General features: G+C 46.6%; 1 protein-coding gene across 2 annotated transcripts in view; it reads left to right on the top strand.

The window, feature by feature from the left end:
- The window catches only part of LOC126470633 (cAMP-specific 3',5'-cyclic phosphodiesterase-like), a 929897-nt gene that overhangs the window by 490405 nt on the left and 421595 nt on the right, over positions 1–17897 (top strand). For both annotated transcript variants that reach the window (XM_050098609.1, XM_050098610.1), the window contains one exon: positions 14036–14137. In XM_050098609.1, the coding sequence (XP_049954566.1) occupies positions 14036–14137 (102 nt within the window). The remainder of the gene's footprint in view (positions 1–14035; positions 14138–17897) is intronic.

Below are 17897 nucleotides of genomic sequence, written 5' to 3'. Positions count from 1 at the left end.
CGGAGCTTTACGATTTGGTAGCCGGAGTAAGAAGTTCTCTGGAACGAGAGAAGCAGCCGATATTTCCCAGCGCCGCCAATTCGCCGTTTCTGCGCGCCTGGGTGAAGCACCGAACCTTACCTCGTCGTAAAGACCTCTACTCGGACGTAGCTTTAGGAAGGCATTTTACATGGGAAGGGAAGGTTTTATCATAATTTTTCCTACACAAATTCTCGTGTGTGACGACGAATCAAACATTTCCATCTTAGAAGGAATTTGTCCTCCTCCGTCTCCACCACCGGTTGGACATCAGATATTTCCTGGTGGTTACGGCCGGCTATCCGCAGCGTTAGTTAATAATCACCGAATGAGAGAACCGTAAAAACACTCCTCCTCACTTCAAAACTAAAAGAAAAAAATTTTCATATCCGTTACATATCTGCATTTCTGGATTTTCCCTGCTTTAAGTACTGCTCAAATTGTCACACTGCCTGGAAGATTAGTCTGTTTATATATTTTTAAAAACTCCGAACAGAATGTTCAGGTTTTAGTACTTCCTTTAGTGGTACTAAATTTGTACCATCTTTTGGAACTACCTTCTCTTTTTCTTTCTTCTGGTTTTAAACAGATTCCAGGCGGTACAGATTCATTGCTAATTTGGTGTTCGTCTACAAAATTGGATCGATAAGTTTAGTAAAAATATAAACTGTCCATTGTCCACATACTCTCAGTGGATCTAAACGCATATCATCTGGTGACGCTCTTTTTGTTTTCCCCTCAGAAAAGAAATTTGTTTCTAACTATGCGAAATAATCGCTCACAGCTCAGATAAACTTCAGTAGACGAAAACTCCTTCCTTGCCCTTGCTTAAGCCTCTCTTGATGTTCTATCACCTTCGATAAGGCACTGTGTGTGTGTGTGTGTGTGTGTGTGTGTGTGTGTGTGTGTGTGTGTGTGCGTGCGCGTGTTGGGGGGCGGGGGGGGAGGGACAAACTCAACACCGAGATTATTAGCCATCCGCCAAAGCCGGCAGCGGTGGCCGAGCGGTTCTAGGCGCTTCAGTCCTGAACTGTGCGACTGCTACGGTCGCAGGTTCGAATCCTGCCTCGGGCATGGATGTGTGTGATGTCCTTACGTTAGTTTGGTTACTTAAACCTAGTTATAGGGGATTGATGACCTCAGATGTTAAGTCCCATAGTGCTCAGAGCCATTTGAACCATTTTTTGATCTGCCAAAACACTGTTGAACTATGGGATCCTCTGTGAAGTACGATGGATTCTTCGGAAAAGATGACTTATCACTGTTCCCAAATGTTCTCTCCACTGACCTGATCTGGCCCTCAGAATGCGCTTTGACCCAAAAGCGCGGAGCCTTTAAAACAGTGGTTCCAAACCTTTGTTAGATCATTACCCCTGAGTGCAATCAGACACTAGTTAGTCGGAGATTTGAGGTTTTACCGAATTCCTGATACTCACGGTACACTCGTGAAATGATCGTACGGGAAAATTCACACTTCATAGCCACATCGGAGATGCTGTGTCCCATAGCTCGAGCACCTACTATAACACCACGTTCAAACTAACTAAAATCTTGATAACCTGCCATTGTAGCAGCAGTAACCGATCACATAGCTGCGCAAGACACGTGTTGTGTTATGTGTGCGTTGCCGACCGCAGCGCAGTATTCTGCCTGTTCACATATCTCTGTATTTGTATACTCATGCCTGTACCAGTTTCTTTGGCATTTCAGTGTAGTTGACTAAACATCATTGGAGATTAACAACACACTCTCGGTACAGCGCGCAGCCGCTCGCTTCCTCTACGAATGAATTTATCCTGTCACATTTGCCTTTACATTCTGTACATGGTAGCGACGGCACATACGATTTTCGTTTCTGTGTCTGCTTGTTGCTGTACTTCCAAGAACCCGAAAGGTTGATATTTCAGTAAGCAGAGATCTCAGGAAAACTGTTCCTTAACTGTTTTGAGTTGGTACTATAAAATAGACTTGTATTTAACGTTGGACAAAGAATTTTGGACATGCTATAATTACAGTGGGCAACGGCCTTGCCGCAGTGGAAACGCCAGTTCCCGTGATATCACCGAAGTTAAGCGCTGTCAGGCGTGGTCGGCACTTGGATGGGTGACCATCCGGGCCGCCATGCGCTGTTGCCATTTTTCGGGGTGCACTCAGCCTAGTGCTGCCAATTGAGGAGCTACGCGACCGAATAGTAGCGGCTTCGGTCAAGAATACCATCATAACGACCAGGAGAGCGGTTTGCTGACCCCACGCCCCTCATATCAGCATCCTCCTCTGAGGATGTCATGGCGGTCGGATGGTCCCGGTAGACCAGTCGTGGCCTGAAGACGGAGTGCTTATAATTACAGTGCATCACATCACTATGACTGATCTTAGTTCATCAGTGAAATTTTCTAGTTTCTAAAGTATCATTAAAAGAAATTTTGCTGTTCATACAAATGACTATTACCAACATTCCTATACCTGCTCAGTATTCTGCAATAAAGAGAATAGTAATTTAAAGCAAAAAACGTTGATTTCAATGTAATATAAATATTTCGGTTGTCTTATTGTTGTTTTCAATGGTGCTATGTCGATATTCGTGGCATATACGAATGTAGTAAAAATTACATAGCTATCAGCGTTCTGGAATAGCTCGGACAAGGACTTACAGGAATGTACGAATCGTTAGTTCTTTGATGTGGTACGTAGAACTGGTAATCCTGTCAACACGGAGTCGTACATGTGGGGATATCGACAGCAATCGCCACTACTGCACTGTAGGTGACATAATGTGTATATTTGTTTCGTCATTCCTGATGAAAAAAATGTTTAAAACTGCTGTCTGCGTTAGTAAGTTAAATTTCACAATCGATCAACTCTAGTGAAGTGGCGTTGCACCATGTTTCGGAATTAGCAGACTTAATTTTCGCGTACGGACAAAGAAATGGAAACTCGGTGTAAGCTAACAGATAGTATTGGATCGAGTGCCGACACAGGAGACGGCATACACACATCATCCTTTCAAGATTATCCGAACGATTAATGAAAAAAAAACGTAACTGGAAGTACAATACAACCATCGATGAGGACAACAGACAGTGCTGACTCCCCTAATGAAAGAAGCAGTGTTCGCATGGATGAGCAGCCAGAAATCGGCACTCAGTAAGTGGAACGTAGAGTGGTTGTTGAGCACAGCAGTATGTGGAAAATAATACTGGGACAGCAACTGTAGCAGTACCATTCACCAAAGTACAAGGCTTAACTCCTGCTCACTTTTCACCTTGCGTCGTGTTGAATGAATGAATGCTGCAGTGCTCTCGGATCAATGCTTACGTTCTTGAGTCCGTAGATTTCTCAGATGAAGCCTGTCCCATCATAGACGGAATACTCAGTTGTCATAATACTCATACAGGGTGAAAAGTATTTAAACCGACAAACTCTGGGCGGTTGTAGGGGACACCAAAACAAATATTTTTCCCTGATTTCATTTTTTCCTATGAGGGTTATTTAAACCGGTGGAGGCCGTATTACGCTCTTCAGTTGTAGGCAACTGCTGTCCACCAGTGTAGTAGTGCATTGTCTCTGTTTACCAATGGAGCGATACACCTGGAGTGAGTACACTGATGTGGTTGGTGCGTACTACGTAGCGCACCACAACGGACGAGCTGCACAGCGGGTTTATCAACAACAATATCCTAATCGCCGTATCCCGCATCATACGACCTTTGCTGCTGCGTACCAACGTCTGCGTGGGACCCGGTCATTTAGCAGATTACCTGGACAGGAACGCCGACGCACGGTAAGAACGCTGCAATTGGAGGAAGCTGTCTTGCAGCATGTGGAGTGAGATCCTTCAATCAGCACTCGTGCAATTGCATGCAACGTGGGGACGAATCAGACGAATGTAAGAACAGTCCTTTGAGAGCAATTGTTACGTCCATTTCACTTACAGCGTGTCCACAACCTGGCTCCAGCTGATTTTTCACCCAGAGCACAGTTTTCACAGTGATACTTGGAACAGTGTTAAATGCATCCTGCATTTCCGTCCTCTGTGTTGTTTACCGATCAAGCAACGTTCGGGCGTGGTGGAGTCTTCAACATGCACAATTCGCATGTTTGAAGTGAGGATAACCCACATGCCACAGTTACTAGCGCTCATCAAGTGAGGTTCTTCGTTAATGTGTGGGTCGGTGTTGTTGGGGACTGTTTAATTGGGCCGTATCTGCTACCTAGGCCATTAAATGGCAGGCGCTATTACAATTTTCTCGCCAGAGCATTGCCGGAATTGCTGGAAGACGTTCCGCTCCCTACAAGACAACGCATGTGGTTCCAACATGAGAGGGCGCCAGCACATTGCAGTCACCGTGTGCGTCGATTCCTGGACCATCGGTTCCCAGAAACATGGATTGGCAGAGATGGTACTGAACCATGGCCTGCTCGATCCCCAGATATGTCCCCTCTGGAATTTTTTTGTGTGGGGACAGATGCGCAACCTTGTTTACGCAACTCCTCTTGCATGAGAAGAGGATCTGGTTGTCTGGATAGTAGCAGCAGCAGGAACAATTCAGGATACTCCTGGGGTTTTTGCCCGTGTCAGACAGAACATAATCCGACAGTGTAACCTTTGTTTATGTGTCAATGGAGGCATTTTTGAAAATCTACTGTTACTGAAATTGGGTTGTGTTAATGTGTTGTCTCTTGGTCATAAACAAATGGAAAAGTGTTTGTTGGTTTAACTTGCCGCCAGAGAAATTTTCCTCTACCGGTTTAAATACTCCTCATAGGAAAAAATGACATTAGGGAAAAATATTTGTTGATGTCCCCTGCTACCTCCCAGAGTTTGCCGGTTTAAATACTTTTCACCCTGGCCGCCGCGGTGGTCTAGCGGTTCTAGGCGCTCAGTGCGGAACCGCGGGACTGCTACGGTCGCAGGTTCGAATCCTGCCTCTGGCGTGGATGTGTGTGATGTCCTTAGGTTAGTTAGGTTTAATTCGTTCTAAGTTCTAGGCGACTGATGACCTCAGAAGTTAAGTCGCATAGTGCTCAGAGCCATTTGAACCATTTTTTTCACCCTGTATATGGGCCGCTGCAACTCTACCACGCTACAGTTGCGAAGATTCATTGCCGAATTCCATAAGCATGACAAAAGATAACGCTAAATGAAGGTACATTACTGTCAGCTATAGTCGGTTTTACGTCGGATGTTCCGGGGTCTTAAACCCGCGCACGGTTGATAGTGAACTTACTCACTGCAGGAACTGAACTCAAATTCCCGTCCGGGAATCCTGATATGTTTTTTCCTTAGTTTCCCTTTTAGCACTTGAGGTGGTTCCTGAGACACTTCCTTCAACAAGGCCACAGCTCACATCTTTCCCCGTATCCATTCACCGGAGTTAATGCGTAATCTCTGACTACTTTAATGTCGATGAGACGTTCATGTCTAATTCTTTCCTCTTGTAAATCCATGCAAAAACATTGAACTCCAACTTTTTTCAGAAAGCGCGGGATTTAGTATATTCAGTTAAGCAGAAAGTAATTGTCACTGAATTAACTGACGCCGTCAGTTAGGAATAGTCCTACATAGTAGTGTGTAGCTTCACTGCTGACAGCCCCGACTGACGTCGAACTTCGACCTAGTTCGAGGCAAGTCTGCCTCCTCTCCGTGACCAGTGTGTTCAATGAATAAGGGACGGGCACGCAAATGCTGCTCCGTCTCAACAAGAAGTTCAGAAGCACGTCGACGCTCCTGTTGCGACGTACCGTCGCTGACGAGAGATTTGTCCTCGTATTAATGGTACTGACTTTCAACAACTACCGGCAGTGGTCTGTGAAAGCAAGAAGTATCTCCTTGTATCTGAACACAGCTCAAATAAGACTTCGTAGATTATGCATTTATCTATTATGAAGTACTTTCTCAGGAATTCTCCGTAAATATTCAGTGGGATCTTGATAAGACTTCAAAGTGCTGCAAAGACTAGCAACTTGCTTTAAACATTCACGAACATAAAACGAAAAAACGTATTATCCAGTGATCAACGAGGCACAAGTGGAACTGGTCAACTCGTATAAGTAACTGGGTGTAACATTCTGTAGGGATATGAGATGAACGATGGCGTAGGTTTAGTCGTAGGTAGAGCAGGCGCCATACTTGACTGCATGAAATGTAGTCGCAAAATTCCAGTAGTGTACCACCACAGTTATACAATGTACTGTAAACAAATGAAAATTTGTGCCGTACCGGGACTCGAACCCGGATTTTCCGCTTTACGCAAGCGGTCGCGTTAACCTTTTTTTTTCGGGAATCGAACCCGCGCCGCCCGCGTGGCAGGCGAGCATTCGACCACTTTTTTTTCATTTTGGATTTTTTTAAATGAATAGCCGGGAATCGAACCCGCGGACCAAGGACTGACATCCTGTCGCGCTGACCAGTTTTTTAGATTTTTCCTCTTTTTGTGTTTTTAATTTGTTTTTTATTTTATTTTTTGTTTTTTTTTTAATTTTCTTAATTGGAAATTATTGTCGCTGCCAACCTTTTTTTATATATGGAAAAAGGCGTCTTTCAGTTACGACAAACAAAATTAGAAAATTACATCCGTAGCAACAACAGAACAAGAGTTTCTTCTAAACTATGAAAAAGAATTTGAAACTAATAGTGTGATGATAGATAATAAAGAAAGAAAAATGTAACCAAATCCCGCACGCCATTCGATGTGCATGGCCCATCTGCGTACAGATTCCATGTTCCAAATTGGTACAACATTTCGCAGCGTGTGGAGCCCCATGAAGGCGGTCAACCTCTGCCCGGTACTCCCCAACTGTGAGGGGGGTTATCGAAGACACTGCGCAAATAGTTGTCGGTATCGGGGTGTACACTCAAGTGTGCTATGACTGTCCTGGAGAAATTGCCAGTAATCAAACACCATCTTCTCATTATCTCGAAAGAGGTAGTATATGGACATGCCTTTAAACCATGTGAGAGCGTGAGGTTGGAAATAAGTATCCTCTGGACAAAGGAGGAGCCGTGGCTCAATTGTGCGAGGCGCGATACGTAGGTAGCAGGCGAGGATCTTCTGCACTATCAGCCATACCTCTAACGCCGATCCACATGTTAAGCGGTGTTCGTCAGTATCCACGAGGTGGCAACGTGGGCAAAGGGGGGAATCCGTCATCCCAATAGCGTGCAGCCTTTGTCGTGTTACAATCTTCCCGTTCACCACCTGGTACCACGCGGCTCGTACCCGTGTGGGGAGGAATGGCTTATGGGCCGCTCTCCACACTGCAGGCCGTAGGGTCGTAGGGCTCTTCCTCTCAATCACATTCCGAGGGATGGACCTTAGCAGCAGTCTGTAAACGTCTCTCGCCTTGGGAGTGCGAGTGTTGGGAAGGTCTGGGTGCACGTAACTGTACTCAAGAATAAATGCCGAGAGGTGCGAGAGTGAAGGTGTAATGTGCGCAACCGTGACAGGTGGCAGAAGAGACGCCGGCAGCAATTCCTCTAACAGACGTCCCGTAAGGGAAGCATCTTTGTGGGTCCACAATTTCATCATTGTGCACAAGTATAACGCTGTAGCTCTCGCTCGTACATTTATAAGTCCCAGTCCGCCATCACGCGGAGGGAGGGTGAGTGTTTCGTAGCGGACTTTGAATAGGTGTCCGGCGGTAAGGTAATATCCAAACGCTGCTTGCAATCTGTGTGCCATCGCTGTCGATATCGGTAGGACCTGGACCATATGGATCATCTTAGTCGCCACGTGAAGGTTGAGGTATTCCACACGCTGTAGGAGGTCCATCCGTCGAAGTAAGTTCCGGCGAACTTCTGTGCGTATGGCCTGTAGTCATCGTGCATAGTTCATGGCAGCCGTGCGGCGCACATCCTGTGTAAATGTTATGCCCAAGAACCGGATCTTGTTAACTAGTGGGAGTGGGGCTACAGCGTCCTCCTGTAGACCTCTCCCAATCGGCATCGCTGCCGACTTGGCCACATTCATGAGGCTGCCCGCTGCCAATCCATAGCGATTGATCCATTGTATCACCGAGCGTACCTCGCCACCAGATCGGACAAGTAATAGAAGGTCATCAGCATATATCCTGCAGTGAAAGGTGTGATCCCGCAGTGACATTCCCTAGAGACTGTTTTTCAACCCTCCGACAAGTGGTTCGAGTGCGATCGCGTAAAGGATCATGGAGAGTGGGCATCCTTGGCGAACTGACCGTCGGATCGGAAAGGGACCCGCAGTCCGTCCATTCACCAGTACACGGGATGCAGTTCCACGGAAAAGGCGCTGAAAGATGTCGAGAAAGTCAGGCGGGAAGCCCATGCGGGCCATAACGGACAGAAGGAACTTGTGGTGAACTATGTCGAAGGCGTGGTCGAAATCAATGGAGATCAGAGCAGCTCGAAGGCGACAGGATGTGGCGATGGCTATTAAATCCCTGCATTCGATGGTTGCCGTTTGCATATTGGTCACTCCGCCCTGTGTCGTTTGCTCCATTGAGAGGAGTAGGGGCAGAACCTTCTTTATGCGGCTGGCGAGTAGTCGGACGAAGATTTTATAGTCCGAGTTGAGCATCGTAATTGGCCTGTAGTCCTCGACCGTCCGACCTCTGGAAGGCTTGTGTATCGGTATAAGGAGACCTTCCACGAATGCAGGTGGCACGTGGGAACCGGGGGTTATCAGTTCTTGGTACATGCTGATCCATCGGGGCATCATTTGATCGCGGAAAATCCGATAAAACTCGAGCGGCAGTCCGTCTGGCCCGGGAGATTTGTTGAGCGCTCCCTTGTTAAGCGCGTCCTCGATGTCGTCCCGCGTAATTCCACCTAACAGCGTCGCCGCTGCTGCATTGTCGAGAGTGTGCGACACGTGCTGCAGTATGTCGTGCTCGTCCGCTTCCTCTTCCTCTGTATTCACCTCGTCGTAAAACCTGCGATAGTGATCTGCAAAGGCTTCTGTAACCGCCGCCTGAGTCATTACGACCCTACCACCTGGCAATACGAGGTCCGTGATCAGCTGCTGTCGGCGTCGGCGGCTGTCGAGCACGATGTGATGGATAGACGGGTTTTCTCCTTCCGCTCGGTCGTGACGTCGCGATCGCACGACGATCCCCTCCAAACGTTTCCTCGTAAGAGACAATATTTGACCTTTAATTCGGCGGCTTTCCATTTGGCGGTTTGGAGATGGTGGTTGGCTGTCGAGTTCGCGAAGCATCGTGTAATAAAAGTTCAATGTGTGAAGATGCCAAGCTGCGATATCTTTACCGAATTGCTGGTTTTGCACAGTCCACCCACCATGCTAGAGTCGAAGGGTATCGGGGAAGACGACGTTCGCAATCCAGCTATGTGTTGGCGATAATCCGACGGCATTCCGGGGCTTGAAGATGTGCCACATTGAGCTTCCAGGGTCCTCGGCTGCGCCATATCCGCTGCTGTTGTAGAGTGAGTGTGCATATGAAAGCGCTATGATCGGAGAAGGCAAGCGGCCAACGTTTGGCGTCCAGTACTCCCGGCGCTAGAGCTCGTGAGACATAAATGCGGTCTAGGCGACTGGCTGAGTGACTAGTAAGGTATGTCGGCCCGGGACGGTCACCGTGCACTGTCTCCCACGTGTCGGTGAGAAGCAGATCTCGAACCAGGAGCCGAAGTTCTTGACAAGTCGAGAAGTGTGGGACTTGGTCTTTGGGGTGGAGCACACAGTTAAAGCCGCCGCCGAAGATATATTGATCGAAGCGGCTGATAAAGAGGGGGGCGATATCCTCCGAGTAGAACAGCGATCGTTCGCGGCGTTGGTCAGTTCCTGATGGAGCGTAAATGTTAATGATGCGTGTGCCCAGTGCTGTGATCGCCAGCCCCCTTCCTGACGGAAGGTAAGTCACTTCTTCGATGGCAATTCCGTCGCGCACTAGTATTGCCATACCGCTGCCATTCCGGTCCGCCGGTGACATATATGTCACATAACCGTAGAAAACGGGGAGGGCCGCTATATACACTTCTTGCAACAGGACAGTGTCAATATCCGAAGAACGAAGCATCTCACGCAGCAACTGGATCTTCCCTGCCGTTCGTATCGTTTTGAGGTTAAGCGTGGCGATACGATAAGCTTGTTGCCGAACCGCAGGTGTTAAGTTATCCATTAAGACTGGAATTACCTATGACGCTTCTGACTGTATTGACACCTCCGCATCCCCCCAAACCTCACCTGCCGTCTTTTCTAGAGAGCCGGCGCCAATGGCGTGGGCCCTGTTGGCGTAACTTGCATGGTTCCGTCGTCGTCGTGGTCATCCGCCCACGTCGGGGAACTCAAAGTAAGATCGGCTTCCCTAGCTTCCTCAGGACATGGCATGGGTGCTTGCACTCCAGAAGGTGGAGGGCAGCATCTGTCCTGCATATCGGCATCCGATTTTGCCACTGTAGGTATATGTGGTTTGTCCTCAGTTCCGTTCGGTGGTGCCACACTGCAGCAAAGGGCGGCTGCCTCTGTGGTAGCGTCGTCATTGAAGGTGGAGTCGTCGTCCTCTGGAGGCTGTGTCGCATCCCGTTCGGAAGTTGCTCTACGCCTCCGCTTCCGTCGCTTCGGAGAGCGTTGCTTCCTAGTGTGTCCTTCTGTGTCAGACGATGGCAAAGATTCCCGACGTTCCAGCACAAAGGCAGCTGTAGGCACAATAAGCGAGTCTACGGCCATGCTATCGTCATGTATGTTGTTATCCGTCGACGGGGGCGGCGGCATCGGAATTGAATCCGTAGCTTGTGGAACGGGTGTGTCGTCATCGCCCTGTATGGGAGGATGGAGCCGCGACCCAACAGTGGATGTCGGCTGTCGTGGTGAAGTGGTAGCTGTCGTGAGGGCTGCTGCATAAGTCACGGGAAGCAGCGTCGGCTGCGATGGCGGGTCTGCGTCAGCCGGCGTAAGTTGAGTGATTCGACGTTGGAAACATTCTGATCTGAGGTGTCCCTCCTTCCCACAACCAGAGCAGGTCTTTGGTTGCCCATCGTAGATGACGATGGCACGGCAGCCACCGATATTCAGATATGAAGGCACATGTCTTTTACGTTCTATTCGGACCTGGCGGACTCCGTTCAGCACAGGATATGTCTGGAATTGCGTCCATTTTTCCGCAATATGATCATGGACCGTGCCGGAGGGGCGCAGCGCTTTCACGACGTCCTCCGCCGGTAGTTCGAAAATAAGTTCGAAAATTCTGATCGTGCGAAGCCCCATGCCAGAATAATCGACGTGTACAGTCCCCACATTGCCATCAGCATGGCAGAAACGGAGGCCCTGTTTCGTGTCCCGAAGGGTCCGTTCACATGTTGCGTCGTTGATGATCTTGACATACACGATACTACTCACAATGGACAAGTGAATGCCGAGAATATCGGTCGCCGGGATTTTAACTTCTTCTCGTAGAAATCGTTCGACTTCGAGTGCTTTGGGCCGTGCAAATTCGTTGCGGAACGTAAATTTGAGCGTCGATTTTCTGTATTGGTGCGCCTTAGTGATCTATATGCTGAGTACAGCACGCGCGGAACGGCCGAGTACGATGTAAACAACACAAGCGCTCGCTCCGCGGCTGGAACACAAACAGCGCGTCGTCACCGCAGCACAGCCAAAGGCCAACTTAACCCCTTCGGCTATCCGAACACACTTTACGGACAGACCTAAGCATCCATATGCTCGCACGATTGTGTTTCCCGCAGAGGGAGAGACTGAATGTAGTTTTCCCGTAAGGTTGCCTTGGCTCTGGCGTGAGATACATTAGTAAAGTGTGTGTATTTGACAGAGTCTGTAAAGTTCGAGGTGTGCATGCGTGCCCGAAGGAACGTTGCATGGAACTTCAAAGACATTGTCAAATACAGACACTGCAATTATGTATACTTGAGTTCATTGGGGCAGCACTAGGAAAATTTAGTCAGTTCACAGTAGGAGCTGGGTACAAAACACTCGTGCGACCCATCCTAGAATACTGCTGAAGTGTGTGGCACCCGTACCAGATAGCATTAACAGGGGACGGGCATGGGAGAATGCCACGGAGGAGTTGAAGAAACTGAACTGCCAGACATTTGAAGATAGAAGTAAACTATCACTAGAAAACATACTCACATGGTTTCAAGAACAAGCTTTGAATGAAGAATGAAGAATGTACGGATATACTACAGCCCCTACGCATCGCTCCCGTAGGAATAGCGAGGACACTATTAGACGAATTACAACGAACACAGAGGCGACTGACCCATCATTCTTCCCGCACTCCATACGTGAATGTAACGGAAAGAAGCCCTAATAACTGGTACAGTTGGAAGTACCCTGTGCCATGCACTTCACAGTGGCATGCAGAGTATTGATCTATACGTCGATTTGTATTTTGTGGTAATCAATAATCCTATATGCACCTTGTTATAATAAATATGCGGAGAACTGACCAAACTGATGACGTATTTTTGTGTTTCTCCATGTAATTAAAAGAACTTTTGGTAAACACAGTATTTAGGTTATACTCTTCAGTCACCTATAGATTGTGGAAAGGATTTTGTTAATCTTCTATCTCCCAAATGCTGAAAGATTTTCTGTAAATGGTGTAAATCAAGCACAGGAGTTTTTTCAACCCATCATTGTCCTTTGGTTTTTTCCTGCTAGTTACAAATGAGTACTGGTGGACTGAATTATCCTTCTTAAGCACCCAGCGAGATATCGTTCAGTGATGAACGTAAGAACTACACACTAGTGACAATTGAAGTCATCTGAATTATAACAAAAATGAACGATCCCGGCATAAACATTCTTTCTCGAACAATCGCAATCATTTTTTGAAAGATGTAACCACCATTTGATTGGACAACAGGTTTTATTCCACAATCTATATTTCGTCCTTAGCCCATTTTCAGGTCTCACAAGTATCTAAAATCATTAGACTTGAATAGAACACAGTCATCGTCAAAATATGTATCTTCGGTGATATAACCCAATTTTGTCAAAACTAAATGATAGAACGGCTAAATTACTGGCAATTAGCATGATTTGTTTACTTGTTATGGTCGTGGAATAAAATAGATGAGCAAATCAAAGGTTTAAATTTCGCTGCACAGTGTCTAAGCAACCACTGGGATGTCTTTATGATGATCTTTGACAATCGTTTCACTTTTGTTTGTCAGTGGCTGCTTAGACACAATGTAGCGAAATTTAAACCTGTGATTTGGTCATCTGTTTTATTCCGCAACCGTACCAAGTGAATAAGTCATGCTAATTGCCAGTAAATTAGCCTATTACACAAATTTTATGGCATTTACTTTTGACTAAATTGGTTTATATAACCGAAGATACATATTTTGACAATGTCTTGTGTTCTTGTCAAGTCTAATGGTTTTAGGTACTTGCAACACTTGAAAATGGCCTAAGGCTGAAATGTAGATTGTGGAATAAAACCTGTTGTACAGTCAAATGGCGGTTACATCTTTTAAAAAGTTTTATCTGATTGTGGCTCCACACCGAAGCAAAATCGTTAATCGCAATCATCTTGCACGACGTCCCCAGATTTTTAAAGAAACGACGTAGTACCTATACCCCAGCCCCTTTTTAAGTGCTTGATGTTTGCAGCAAGAACAGAAAACCCATTGGAGTTGCAGTTTTTGTGCCACACAGAGAGTTGCATTATGATGCCAGTTATCTTTGTTGAGAAAACTTTGTTTCACATGTGACCTTTAGTCTCAAAGAACACCGCCTGACGGCAAAATCTGTCACGCTAGAATAGCTGGAACCTAAAAGTAATACTTTGCAACATGAGTACATTTACCGTATACAGAAGGACGTCTTATTCGGTGAGCTCTCAATAGTATGGTAGGCGCAATCTCTTGAAGCCCTAGACGCAGTTACGTGACGAGGTTTACATGTGAACAGTTGTGTGTTGCACGTGGTGCTGCGGGCATCGATATGCTTTTGTTGCCTGCATGGCAGTTGTAAGCGATAACGCTGTTACTGGTTTGTTAATGATAGCCTTTGCAGAGGCACGTGATGCTAATGTTGGCCGTTCTGTTTGTTTACAGCCATGGCGAGGATCTCATCGTCACACCGTTCGCACAGATTCTGGCCAGCCTGCGCTCGGTCAGGAACAACTTCCTGTGCCTCACTAATGTTCCAACTGCTAAGTAAGTACCGCTCACTGCTTTCTTTTCCACCTATAGCTCAGCTTCCGTATTCTGTTTGCATATTTTCGACTACTTCTACTTCTGCTCCTGCGTCATTATTACGCTTCGGAAGAGATAGCATAATGAGTGAATCTAGTGTGAAAAAAGGCTAGCTGTTAACGTACGTTGAAATAATTTATCGTCGCCACCGGAAAATTATCTAAATGAATGTGCACACTAGTTTACTCCAGATTATTTGATCGTGATTGAGTCACACATAGGGCTGATGTCTTGCAAAAAAGCTTCTTGTGTCCTGTTATTACTGGGGGTGGTTAGAGGTAGATGGGGCACCAGAGATAACGTGATTTCAGCGTACCATTATTGCTTTTGTGTGCAGCATCAATAAATTGAAAACATTAGTGCGGAAGATTTTCTAATGAATTCCCTTCTTAGGTAGAACTACACTCATACTCATAAATTAAGGATAATTTCAGAATGTGGTGCCACACAATGTGGCACTACACAAAACTGGCGCCAATAGCATAGGCACGTAAGGAACACACAAGCCACAGATCTATAATTCCACGGTATTGGTGATAAGTTGAGAAAACCGTCCCAAAACACATGTGCTACAAAACGTCACTGTTTCCTGCGCATGTACCCTGACATCAATATGGGATATGATCACCTTGCACCCGTATACAGGCCGTACAACGGGTAGGAATACTCTGGATCAGGTGGTTGAGCAGCTGCTGGGGTATAGCCTCCCATTCTTGCATTAGTGCCTGTCGGAGCTCCTGAAGTGTCCCAGGGGTGTGAAGACGTGCAGCGATACGTCGACCGAGAGCATCCCAGACGTGCTCGATGGGGTTTAGTTCTGGAGAACAGGTAGGCCACTCCGTTCGCCTGATATCTACTGTTACGAGGTACTCATCCACGATGGCAGCTCGGTGGGGCCGTGCGTTATCATCCATCAGGAGGAAGGTGGGACCGACTGCACCCCTGAAAAAGCCAACGTAATGGTACAAAATGATGTCCCGATACACCTGACATATTGCAGTTCCTCTGTCAAAGACATGCAGGAGTGTACGTCCACCAATCACAATCCCACCCCACACCATCAAACCACGACCTGCATACAGGTCCCTTTCAAGGACATTAAGGGGTTAGTATCTGGTTCCTGGTTCATGCCAGATGAAAACCCAGCGAGAATCACTGTTCTGACTATACCTGGACTCGTCCGTGAACATAACCTCGGACCACTGTTCCAATGACAATGTGCTGTGTTCTTGACACCAGGCTTTACGGGCTCTCCTGTGACCAGGGGTCAGTGGAATGCACCTTGCAGGTCTCCGGGCAAATAAACCATGTCTGTTCAGTCGTCTGTAGACTGTGTGTCTGGAGACAACTGTTCCAGTGGCTGCGGTAAGGTCCCGAGCAAGGCTGCCTGCAGTACCGGTGGCCGTCTGCGGGCACTGATGGTGAGATATCGGTCTTCTTGTGGTGTTGTACACTGTGGACGTCCCATACTGTAGCGTGTGGACACGTTTCCTGTCTGTTGGAATCGTTGTTATAATCTTGAGATCACACTTTGTGGGACACGGAGGGCCCGTGCTACGACCTGCTGTGTTTTACCAGCCTCCAGTCGCCCTAGTATTCTACCCTTCATAACGTCATCAGTATGTGTTCTTTGAACCATTTTCAACACACAGTCACCATTAGCACGTCTGAAAACGTCTGCACACTTCCTCGCTGCACTGTACTGTGACATGCACCAACATACCTCTGCGTGTGTGTACTGCTGCCAGCGCCACCATGCAATGACCACAGGTCAAATGCACCTCATGGTCATACCCCGAGGTGATTTAAACCCACAAACCGCCCACCAGAGCGTTGTTTCACCATGTATCAGCATTATCTTTAATTTATGAGCGTGAGTGTAGATACTTTGAAAGGAAAAGGGCGCTTTCGCAGGCCATCGTTACAACTACTTTATATGTATGAATTGTAATTACGATTGTTAAACGGTGATGGTGTTACAAGCTAAAAAAGCTTGTAACGAGAATAAATAAACAGCAGTAGGAGGATAATATTTTAGTGCTTTCTGTTCTGGAATATTACGCCTATTCTAATCCTGGCTTCAGATATCTGACTTGGGTGACAGTGACCACACAGTGAATGTTAAATGTTGTTTTGAGAGTGACTGTTTCGAGTCGATGGTAGATTTGGGCCGTCCGCAAAAGTCGTCACATTATCTCCGCTCGTAATCACAGTTTTAAATCAGAGCTTGTGTTCCGCTGAAACTTCTAAATATGTTTTTACTTAAGCTGAAGTAACTGGGAAGGTGAAACATCTAAATATAATTCTGAAACTGCTGAGTAAAATTGAACGTACTCACTCTTTGCCTGTCTTTATCGTTTCATATCTGACCTGCAGAATTATTCCTGACAAATACAACTCAAACGCAATCTGACTCTTCAAATAATTCACACAAAAGAATGGCCCTGAATTAGAAGAAATCATAACAATAAACTATACATTTCATAAGACACTTACCTCACAAAAAAACTTCATTACACGAACTACAGTGATACAGCAAGCACCAATACAGCCAGCTAAATAAAAGATTCTAACTACTGTAGGCTCTAACTACTAATAGGCATGTGGTTGGCAAAGGAAAGATTTTGTTGCAAAGTAAATAATGTATTTAACAAATTTTACCTTAATAATGTCACATCCAGTTCAAAAAATTATACAATAAACAATATAAAATCTCTATGACGGACACGTCCAGTCCGTTCACTCGCGGTAACACTTCAGACGGCTAACGTCCATCACAGCTAACTACTAACTTCAAACGTCCATCACCGCTGGCTATTCACCTCCAGCTGCGAGTCCGACCAGCCACAGAGTGTCTCTTATAGAGGGCGCACTGCGCTGTCAGAGTTATCAATGCAGTCTATCGCGCTGCCAACACACAAACAGGCTACTTACACCGTCACTAACGACGTCGACGGAAAGTTAAACCCTAATTTTCCTTCCCTTCTTCAGTTCCCAAACGTAGTCATTAGGTATGCAGATCGGTTATTTGATTTATTTCTGGAGACTGTTCAGTGACGTGAAAGTTGCGTTTTATATCTTATTCGCAACGGTTCAGTTACTGAACCAGGGGCGTTCAATAAACAATGCAACACTTTTGTTTCTGAAACCAGGTCGATTTTATTCAGGATTCCAATACACCATGTTATTCCCCACCCGTTTGGCTACAAAACCCTATTTTTCCACGTAATCTCCTTTCAGTGTGACCGCCTTACGCCACCTTGCTGTGAAGGTCTGTATGCCCGCATGCTACCACCCTACTGGTCTTCCTGCAATAGTAACTTCCCCATCATACACATAATGTTTCCCGCGGAGTGCATCCTCTGTAGGGTGGATGAGGAGGAACAGCCCAATGAAGTTTTGTGAGCACCTCTCGGGTGTGCAGACTTATGTGAGGCCTTGTGTTGTCATAGTGGCGGTCAAGTTCGTTTTTATTCTTGTGGCGACGAACACGCTGAAGTCCTTTCTTCAATTTCCTGATGGTAACGCAACTTTGTGCTGCAGGCCAGCACGCAGGAGATCGGACAGGTTTCTGCGACGTTGATGTAGTTATAAAAGACGCCTCACCCAATGACTCAGCCGGCCGAAGTGGCCGTGCGGTTAAAGGCGCTGCAGTCTGGAACCGCAAGACCGCTACAGTCGCAGGTTCGAATCCTGCCTCGGGCATGGATGTTTGTGATGT

This window comes from Schistocerca serialis, chromosome 3, assembly GCF_023864345.2.
Source record: "Schistocerca serialis cubense isolate TAMUIC-IGC-003099 chromosome 3, iqSchSeri2.2, whole genome shotgun sequence".
NCBI lineage: Eukaryota > Metazoa > Arthropoda > Insecta > Orthoptera > Acrididae > Schistocerca > Schistocerca serialis.
The sequence above is the reverse complement of the archived record's forward strand: the minus strand, read 5'-3'. Positions and strand labels throughout refer to the sequence as shown.